The sequence below is a fragment of the Labeo rohita genome, chromosome 9 (genome assembly GCF_022985175.1).
Source record: "Labeo rohita strain BAU-BD-2019 chromosome 9, IGBB_LRoh.1.0, whole genome shotgun sequence".
In the NCBI taxonomy this organism is placed as follows: domain Eukaryota; kingdom Metazoa; phylum Chordata; class Actinopteri; order Cypriniformes; family Cyprinidae; genus Labeo; species Labeo rohita.
The window spans coordinates 25,048,792-25,059,943 of record NC_066877.1 but is presented as its reverse complement, the minus strand read 5'-3'; the positions used below and the strand labels follow the sequence as shown (position 1 = coordinate 25,059,943).

At 38.7% G+C, this 11,152-nt stretch overlaps 1 protein-coding gene across 1 annotated transcript; it reads right to left on the bottom strand.

Moving 5' to 3' along the window:
* Nucleotides 1–3,420: 3,420 nt before the first annotated feature.
* On the bottom strand, nt 3,421–11,152 carry inhbb (inhibin subunit beta B). The gene is made up of 3 exons (XM_051119409.1): nt 10,134–11,152; nt 7,440–7,442; nt 3,421–5,614 (listed from the first exon to the last, which is right to left on the bottom strand). The coding sequence occupies exons 1-3, from the start codon at nt 10,528–10,530 to the stop codon at nt 4,836–4,838; spliced, it is 1,179 nt and encodes a 392-aa protein (XP_050975366.1). The 5' UTR covers nt 10,531–11,152; the 3' UTR covers nt 3,421–4,835.

Below are 11,152 nucleotides of genomic sequence, written 5' to 3'. Positions count from 1 at the left end.
GTGCAGACGTTGGCGGATTAATGAACTTTCTGCTCATTGGGCCACTCAAGCATGCTTTCATGTTCCCAAGCTTTTTTACCCGGGCCTGTAATCCCCCTCTGAGAGTTCACAGGCCTTGTGCAGGTCAATTCCAGGGTCAAAATTTCAACCAGCATTTAAACGTGACATAAAAAGGGGAAAGAATAATTCGTTTTAGTTTTGTTTAGATTCTCTCAAGCCTGCATACTTTTTGTCTCACAAGCACTCAAAGTCTAAATGCTGCTCCTCAGTAAGTGCAATTAATAAAACACTATGAAAACAGTAGTGTCTGTGAAAATAAATGTATGTTTTTCACATCTTCAGGATAATAAAAAAGTATTTAAAAAATATATATGCACTAGCATTTGGTACAATGTTTTATTATTTTTGATATAAGTCTTTTATGGTCACCTTTATTTGATCAAAACCACCGTAAAGGCAATATTGTGACATATTACTACAATTTAAAAAAAACTGTTTTCTGTTGTTTTTTTTTATTGTTTTTGAGAGAAGTCTCTTATGCTTACCATTATTATTTGAGCAAAACCACCATAAAGGCAACAATATGGTGAAATATTAATACAATTTAAAATGGCAATATTGTGAAATATTACAATTTAAAAATGGCAATGTTATGAAATATTACTACAAAATAAAAAAAACTGTTTTCTGTTTTTTTTTTTTAATTGTTTTTGAGAGAAGTCTCTTATGCTTACTATTATTATTTGATCAAAACTACCATAAAGGCAACAATATGGTGAAATATTATTACAATTTAAAATGGCAATATTGTGAAATATATGTTGTTATTATTTAAAATAATTGTTTTCTGTTTTTTTTTTGTTGTTGTTGTTGTTGTTTTGTTTTTGATAGAAGTCTTACCATTATTATTTGATTACTGATTATATTTCAAATTAAATTAAATGGATTATATTAAGGATATTATGAAATATTATTAAAATTTAAAATAACTCTTCTCTGTTGTTGTTGTTTTTTATTGTTTTTGATAAAAGTTGCTAATACATACCATTATGATTTGATTAATGATTATATTTAAATCAAAATAGTTTTATAATTGAAAATAGCAATATTATGAAATATTATTACAATTTAAAATATTTTTTTTTTTCTATCACAATTTTTTGTGATAGAAAAAATGCTTACTCTTATGCTTACCATTATTATTTGATCAAAAATACAATAAAGGCAACAATATTGTGAAATATTTTTACAATTTTAAATAGCAATATTGTGAAATATTATTACAATTTAAAATAACTGTTTTCTGTTTTAATATATTTCAAAATGTAATTTATTCCTGTGATGGCAAAGCTGAATTTTCAGCAGCCTTTACTCCAGTTTTCAGTATCACATGATCCTTCAGCATCAGAAATCATCCTAATACTGTATGCTGATCTGATGCTCAAGAAACATTTTTATTGCTATCAATGTTGAACACAATTGTGGAAACCGTGATGCATTTTTTTCTACTAAGTTCTATTTTGCTTGAAATAAATGTTTGTAACAATGTAAAAGCTTTTACTGTAATTTGATCACTTTAATGTATCATTGCTTAATAAAAGTAGTAATTTCTTTAAAGAAATATGTTGTTGTAGGTCCTACTTTATATTAAATGGCCTTAACTACTATGTACTTACATTAAAATTAATTATTTTATACAGTGCACTTATTGTTTTTACATAGTACTTGTATTTTTTTTTAAACTGCTTGTAATTTCTGTAATTATATTTGTAATTGCACTGTTGACCCATCCCTTACACCTTAAACCCACCCTTAAGCCTACCCATAGCAACAAACTTGTCCCTAACCTTACCTGTATCCCACGTCAATAGAAGCAGAAGTGTTTTGCAACACAGTATCAACACAATAAGTACACTGTACTTATTTTTTGATGTAAGTACATAAAGGTCACCTGTTATAAAATGGGACCATGTTATATATACAATTTTCTGTTTAAAAAAAATCATGCATTTTATTATCACAGAAAAGTGTTCTGTTGCAAATGCTGAGGAATGAGCATGTAGATTTCAAGTGCATGTGAACCAAGTAGAAGCATATGTGGGCTTATGAAATTCTAAGCATTTTAACTCATAATAATGCCAAGTATGTGTCTATATGAAGAGTTCAGATGCAAAACCATGTATACCGTTTCTATGTAAGTACCAGTACTTCTGATTGGGCTGAGGCTGGTATTTTAGCGAGTTTGAAGAAAAAGTATTTGATGGACGTATAATATGTGTCGAGAGCATTCACTCAGTATCATTATCTCATTTTTGACCGAGATGGACTTTAGCTGGTTTTGCATCTGAACTCTTCATATGTCGTTCTACGTTCGATTTAGTCACCATAAATCTTTTGACACCTGTTAACCTCAGATGGTGTTTACAGATTGTCTTGTATGTGTTTTGTCATGTGAGATGGTTTGAGGTGTTTTCTTAACTTGTGTGTGTGGCTTCACGAGTTTGCCTGCAGCGCAGCTACGGTGTCATTAACATTCCAGCAGTCATGGCGGCACCGTTAACACTCCGCTACATGACGAGACAGCTCTGCCTGTGCCTCTCTACCTGCTGCACTTTCTTTCCGAAAGTCTCTGGTACTTTTCTCACACCTGAACACCCACCTACACAAACAAATACACATATACACATACCAAGCTAACTAAGAAACTAAAACCGGATTATGTATTTTTGTTACACGTGGGTGTCACTTCTGATTCATATCATTCTTGTGCTGTCATTCTAAAAGGACTTCTACAAACATGTAGTTTTTCACACCACTTTATCTGCCGTTCTTGACAGATGCAAGACAGGAACACTTCAGGTAATTACCTGTGTTATGTGGTATGTTTTGGAAAGCGCTTGTTTTGCAGCGTTCAGCTGAAACACCGCAACCGTTGGTAGGTATCCTGGGGCTTCAGTGCCAAGTGTTTTGCATCTATACCTTTAGGCCTCAGAAAAGGCAGTACATGTTGATAGTGCTTCTAGGGGACCCACTCTGATGTAATCAGTCTCTGCGCCTACATGTTGTGCAGTGAGAGACCTCTTGCCTCCAAGCCAAGAATGTACTAAGAATGACAGATATTGAAACCATGGAGCACAGTCATTATGTTTATGTGCGACGTGTTACCTAGGTGTGTGTGTATATGTAAATATATATAGATGCTATCTTAAGTTTGTTGATCGATATCTCTGTATGAGGTCGCAGGCATTGCGTTCATCTTATTGTCTTAAGCAAGCGCATTTGCAGGCTTTGCAGAAACTGCATAGAAGTGCAGTGATTGCAAGACTGCTTCCTCTGTCTGGTCATCATGAAATAGCACATTCCTTTAAACGCATGCAATCTGTGTCACAGATTTAAACCAACTTGTTCACAAGGATGCAAAGTAAGAATTTATTTTAAAGTTACAAAATATTTAAGAAAGAATATTTTATTTTACATAATCTGTACAGAGATGACATCTGTTTAACTAAATGACTTTGTAACAACAGCTACGAAATAACTCTTATTAAATAGAAGACTGGAAAATGAAAGACAAGGAAGAGATTGTGTTTCATCGGTTTGCTGTACACAGTATAAAAAATTAGACAGAGCTACAAATGGAATCCATAATGTTGTACCCTGATTATTAGGCCTCTTGAGAAGTATCAATAATTATTTTACAAATATTGGAATGGCCTTGCCATCTTATTATAATAGCTAAAATATTGGCCTCTTTGGTACAATTTATTAGGTACAATAAATTTTTCACAAAATTCAGTTTTACTACAAAAATAACATTTTCAATGGCAGTTGTCTTTTAACTAATCCCGCAACTTTTCAGTGCAAACGTCATAACAATCATCCGCTTTGGAAAGCAAGCGAAAGATCACATTTCAAGTATTGATAAAGAGTTAAAGACAAGCAGAAAGAAGAATTCAGTTCGTTTGACATAGTTCAGGATTACTATACATTGCATAGTTCGTGCGGCACTTTATATTAAAAGGACTATGGGCAAGGGTAGGTCCACCTCTATGTACCCTTTTGAAGGCTTTGCAATATGCAAGTGCTTTAAATTGTGCATTTCGAGAGTTTTCGCAAGTGCTGTACTCCCTGTAAACCAGCTGGACAGAATGGAAGCGGCTCCGCGGGACGCACACACCGCTGCGAGCGTTTGTCAGCCACTGAAGTGTGCAGATGAAGGAAGCGGTGAAGTACCGGTTAGACCTAGTTATGCAGTCAAGACGTGCACGTATTAGTAGAACGGCAGAAGTGGTTTTAGTTTCAAGACGATCTTGTCCAGAGGTGCTTACAGTTTGAGTAGAAGCCTCACAACGGATTGCCGCAGACAACTAGAGTCATTGCTGTGGGAATGCCTCTGGGAATGACTGGGAGGATGACACACCGATTCAGAAATCCCCACATCAGCTGGAATGATTTGTCTGAAACGAGCTGCTGAAGTGCTGGTGTTCTGAAGTAGGAGATATGTCAGTGCTTGTATAACAGTCTCTAAGTACTTATGTCAAAGGGTGACACCAGTTTGTCTCCTTTTTGCTGCTAGTATTCAGCCATTTTTTTTAAGTCTAGAAATGGCAAACTAGAGATAAACCATTTGGTGTTCCCTTATCATCCCAAAGCCTTTTTGTTGTTCATTAGAAGGACCCACCTGTCATACATCTGATCTACTGCTTGATGCACACACACACACAAACGTGTGTGTGATTGTACTTTGTGAGTGCACAATTAAGAACGCAATCTATATGCATGTGGTTCAGAAAGACCATAAATATGACTGTCACTGCTTTTGTAACATGTCCTTTTCAGGCACAGCCACACTCCTCCACAATCATGTTAGGCACGTCGCGCTTGACGATGTTGTACTCGTCGTCGAAGTACAGCATGGACATGGTGCTGAGTTTGGTGGGTATGCAGCAGGAGTTGACCGAACCAGGACTCATGCCTCTCATGCGGTACTGGTTAACTACTGCAGTGTGAAATGACGAGGCAGAGCCCGGAACGCCTGCCATGTAAGCCGGGCAGCTGCCTTCGCAGTAGTTCCCATAGTACCCCGCTGGCGCGATGATCCAGTCGTTCCAGCCAATGAGCCGGAAGTCAATGTAAAACTGCTGTCGGCAGCACAAGCCGCCATTGGTGCCGTCACACTCTAAGCCTCGCTTTCGGATTCGGTGCTTCCCGTCCGCCTGCTGGGCGCGGACCACCAGGAAGGGACGGTGCGAGGGATCGCTTGGGTCCACCATGATGGGCAGAACATTGGCGGCCTCACAGCCATCGCAGTGAATGTCGAGGTCTTGCCGGCGGCCCCCTTTCGCGAGCATTTCTCGTACGGCCTCGGACACAGGGAAGGTGTGCCAGCCGCTGCGTTTCAACTCTATGCGTTTTTCCATCATGGGCCAGTGCACGTTCTTCCCTCCAGGTTCATAGTAGTGCACTCTCACCGTCACCTTTCGCCGCAGTCCTTTCTCCTGAGTACCTGGTAACAGTTTGAAGTACAGCCACAGGTTTGCTTGCAACACGTAGAGGTTCTGATTCCCCTCATTGGAAATCAAGAAGTAGAGGCTTGACTTTGATGGAGTCACATCTGTAAGAGAATATAGAAGTTTGTTTATTCTCAAGTGGCAACTCTTTCTTACAAAAAAGGTCTTTTCTCAGCTTTGAAATAGCACAGGTCGTGATTCTGCTGACGACTACCTCTCCTTGGCCACATTTGTTGACATAAACCACTTAACTTTTCTAGATGCCACAGTTCTGGGCCCAAGTCCAGTTGGACTCGTGGTTTGGGCTGAAGATGCTGGGAAGGGTAGGGGGGGTCGGACGTGGGCCTTGCCCCAGGGGGTTCATTGAGTTCACAGGGAGTACTGTGAAAACCCAGAGCTTCTGGAGCCGAAAGACTGACAACACAATGCACTGCGAGAGGTATTAGGAGACTTCTGTGGCACAGCCTAGCATTGAGCGTGTGCCCTTCAAATGAGAAGCATGATGAGGCATTTACATCACACTGGCGACTTTCTAAATACAACTGTGTGGCGAATTGTATTTAGAAAGTCTAAGATGCAAAGCTTTTTTGCTGTTGTAATTTGATTGCAAAGATTCTTTTGACCACCCGGAAAATGAGAGAAATTCACTTGATGCTAAAAGTTGCACATGAATCATATTCACCGTAATCCTGATCTGAATGCCAGAACTGTTTAATATTGGCAGGTTTTGAAAGAGTAATGTTTGCCAACAGATTAGTTTGGTTTAATGTCAACAACTTGCAACAAAGGGTGGCTTCTTCAGATGACAGCCTGACCTCAGATGGAGTAGCAGTGAATTTCAGAAATCATAGACTTGAAAGCATGTTCACAAATACAAACCAATCAGTAAAAATCTGCATCATACAGTATGCCATCCATCAACCTACATGGCTTTTCTGGTGAAGGTGTTTGACCAAAAAAATCTGGTTATGCTAGTTAAGACGCCTAGTTGAGACCAGTATTCAAACACATGCTGGTGACAAGGAGCGCTGTTTTGTTTTTTTTAACTAGACTGTCAAGACTCGTTTTGCTGGGAACCCAGCCCTTTATATCCCACAGTGTAGACACACAGTCAAAGTTCATCAGTGACAGAGAATTAAGCCCTCGAGAGGTGTCAGGTGTGAACAAGTATGTCCTATGATGATAGGGAACACATTCACTAAACTGATTACTCCACCATTTCACCTCGTTACCTGCCTTTATATGCCCCCTGGATACAAATATACTTGTATGGCCATGTGCTCAAGTGTTTCAGAACCTGTCTCAACAGTTCCTACCTAAAGTGAATCTAGTAAAACAAGGCTTTGTCCACTCTGCACTTTCCAAGGGAGCAGGGAGATGAGATGTTGTTAGTGTTGTGGCATAATTTATCCTCATAAATATCAACACTTACCTACATCAGTTTGCCCTATCAGTTGCGTAATAATAAATAATAAATGAGCTGTAAAACCTAAAAAATCTAAAACATTTTAATAGCTGTTTAAATTGTGTCTTGTCCTCTGAGGAAAGTATGCATCCTGACAAATATTCATTTCAGCAATGCATTTCAAATTTTTGTTTTGGTGTGTGCCTTTAACGCCTAATTCTTACACAAAGTTATTTCCCATCACTGTTGAGCATGAATGGTGAGAGATGTAGAATATATCTATATGTAAACTTCACACAAAAAGAAATGTAGCATCCAGTCTAGGTATTTTTAATTTGTTGAATTTTTTATTTTGTTCTTCTGTCAAACAGAGCATGGGCATATGAACTTTTGAGAAAATGGGCGTTAGCTTTGTTTCTGTGTTTCACTGAAGATTGCTCGCATGCTTTAAATGCTTAATGGGAACTGCTTGTCGAAGATCAATAAGATCAAGACCATGGCATGCTGCCTGATTAGATTTTGACCGTCTGCCAATCAGTTAGCACTAGAGGCTCTAATTTCCTTGCTTAGATCAAATGTCAAAAAACAAAGATTTTCTAAAGAGATCAATTTGGCTCTTTGACCTTATGGACACTGTGCCACGCTGAATAATGTCTAATAATGAAGTCTTAATACCCCGTGCTGAACTGGTGCTGAAGAGTTCAGCGAGTCCGAATGGTTGCGCTGACAAATGAGAAGCGAACATCTACCGCTCCGCTCCTGTGGCTACGGGACACCAAATACTTCTGAAATGGCCCATAGGACAGTGTCAATAGAGACTTGAAATTGGCAGCCGTCCTCTCCTGTACCTTGGCAGCCCTCTTCTTATTGCTCTCCTAAAGCACGGAGCGAGATAGGAGCCACCTTCTGGCTTGCGGTCGTACCACATAACAGCAGGGGAGAGCATGCAACACGTGAGGCAACCCAATTGCCTGCAGCTGCAGTGATTTGCACATTGCATACCTCACAAATTCCTCGTTTTGTACCTCTGAGCAGAATGGATCTAGGGTTGTCCTAATGCTATGCCCTGGCTGGCAGCCTTCACTTGAGGGGTTAGCGCCAGCTGGCCTTCAGGCAGATGGGGGTTCGGAGAGCCAGTTTCATGATGCATTGCTGCTCACTGGTTCAAAGGTGTCGTGAATAATAGGGGACACGGCGAAGAGGCCTGATCGAGCTTTGATATTTGAAATGCATTTTCCGAGTCGGATATAAGAAGGCCATCCCCCCACCCCCCCACCCCAGCCTCTCTGTCACCCACAACGACTCAAATGTCTCATGCATTATTCTGAGTGATTTCTTTTGTTTTCTTTTGTTGTTTTTGTTCCCAATGTTGACATATTGGGTTTAGCAAGAACGCACAGTACTCTCTCAATAATTGCCTTCTTTTGTTGCGCTGTCATGAGTGTGTTCAGATCATTCTTATTGGAGCTAGAAGTTCGGATAATGTCCAAGCTAATTGTGCCGCACAGTGTGCGAGACTAGAAGATAAAGAAGCCAGTTTTACAAGCTTAAGTGTGTTGAACTGAGATATTGGAAAACTCTATAAAAAAGCAATTAAGATATTTACATATCTGTGTATCAATTATTCTTTCCTGATAATGATGATAGATTATCAAGGTATATAAAAATCTGGGTGACACTTTGGATTAGGGTACACTATTCACTAACTAGTTGCTTATTAACAAGCATATTACTAGCATAGGACTTGTTTACAAAGCACATATTAATATCTTATTCTGCATCTCTAACTGATGAACTGGTTAATAAAATGAAGTCCAGAGCTTTATCACTTCCCACCCTTTTTGACCAATGAATTTTTTATAACTTAACTTCAGCATTCAGGGTTGCTGCTTAAGTACTGGAAAAATAATTGAATTTACATTCATTATATTTCTACTACTTTTTCAGACCTCATATTTCCTGGTTGTCCATGACCATGGGAACAAAGACAAATCCAAAGCGTGCACATCAACCGCAAGACATGTTCAAAATTGGGTGCTCGACAAAAAAAAAAAAAAAAAAAAAAAGATTTAAATATTGCAAAACAAACAAACATTGTCACACTATAGGCTCCAAAAATACAAAACCTAACTTTAACCCCATTACCTTGTGTGATGTTGATTATTAAATTTGCTTTGTATTTCTGGAGCCTATGGTGTGTGCCGACTTCTATTTGTTTTCCATGACCATGGGAACCCTGTAGTCACTTCAAAGCAATGTATACTTCAATAAAAGACATTAGTTTTTATTAGTTTTAACAAAAGATTTTATGGCTGTATTGTCTGTTAAAAGGCGTGAAAATGTTCTTGCCCTCTTATTAACAAATTATCTGTAATACTTTGATTGCCATGTTTTTGATGCTCTCTTGGCGTTCCCGGGGATGTTCTAGGATTTTAATTGCCTCGACACCCACCTAGCAAAAGATCATAATTTGACAAACTACGTATTATTTTCTGTCAGCATATCTAATTATATGTTAAGAGAAGGGTCATGTGTTCTAATTGCTCCAGTTACATCAGAAACATATTAGATCAAGGATGCCCATCTCATTAACCCTAAAAAAAATACTGAGGCAAAATTGCAACACTTGTTTAAAGCAATTGCAGTAATATATTAAATTTTAAGGCATCGTAAATACGTAACATAAAGGATCAGTGCTTATTGTGCAGATCTTGTATTACTAAATATATATTTTTTAAGATCAGAACTATATATATAGTTCAGAAGTCTCTTTTGGGATCTCTGTTAGGATGCTGCCTGTGAAGGCAGTACGCAGTGAAGCATCTCACCAGGTTTTGGAACAGACACATTGAATGTCACAGCTTACTAAAGTCACACACCGTTACTGACAACATTGCTAATACGTTGGGAACCTGTAAATTAAATATTTGGCTAGTAATATTTGTACATTCTGTAAATTCCAAACATGTTTTTTTGATAAATGAATACACACCCCCAAAATAATTATACACCATACTTCTAAGTTAAAGCCAAGACATAATGAACTTGTAGCTACTTGTATATTTAATTATGCTCAACTGTAGTGACATTATACAGGCTTTAGTTGTTCCAAAACATAAAATATGGCTAAATATCATTATTTTTGAACTACTAAAATACATATGTCAAAAATCTAAAAGGTAAAAGTAGCAATGGAACATTCTAGATCTTGTACACACCTGACTCGGCGAAACTGATGATTTCCGACGTTTCTTCTTGCACCTCGTTGTAGGCAGCATGTCCATCCAAGTTGGGAATTTCAACCCTCCCGTCCTCCCTAACTTTACCCGCGTGAAGTTTGCGCAGCGCCGTTACCATGGCAGCTTTGGGAATGGGATGAGTGATATTTGGTCTCTCTCTCATCTGCAGTCGGTTCAATATGTGCCTTTTAACCGCCTCCAGAAAGTCTGTGTCCATTCGCCCCGAATCATCCGGATGCCCGAGTCCACAAGAGGCACACTGAGACTCCTGAGACATAGTCTCAGCTCCCAGACTACACTGAACTGAGAGTATGCAAGCCATTAAACAGGTTACAGAGAGGATGTAAATGCTCATTTTCTTAAATAACGTGTCCATTCAACAGACAAATCAGTTCATGAATTCCTACCGTAGAACAATTTGACCTATAAACCAGACAGAGTTGTACTTCCAACAACCTCCTTTGACAGATGTCCATTCATCATCATGCTCGCGGTCATTTTTGTGAGACGGTCACAGAAAGTGTGTGTAGTATCGCCCGGTAAACACATTTACTCGCTAAAATGTCAATCTTAATTGACGCCAGTTAAAAGCGCGAAAACCTCCCCATGGAAAACCTCCACATCTCCAAGGTAACTGAGAAATTGACGTGTGTAAGGAATCAAAACAAACCGGTTACTAATCTTGTATTCCTTTAAGAGTCAGTGTAGTCAAAAATCGTTCTTGTTTGAAGACAAAAATTCACTCTTTGTCTTTCCACCGAGTATAAATTGCTCGTGCTCCTCTTCTCTCACTAATAGTGTTGTTGTGAATTGTGGATGTTCTTGCGTATTTCTTCAGCCTCAGGAGGGATGTTGTCCTTTGGTCTTTTCTCTCGTGTAATCACGACACTAAAGCACCTCGCGCTGAAACTTTTTTTATACTTCAAACCACGTGGGACGCTCGACCAACTGCAGGCGAGAGATTATGCGCTAAAACAGGTTACGCTCACAGAGCCGCA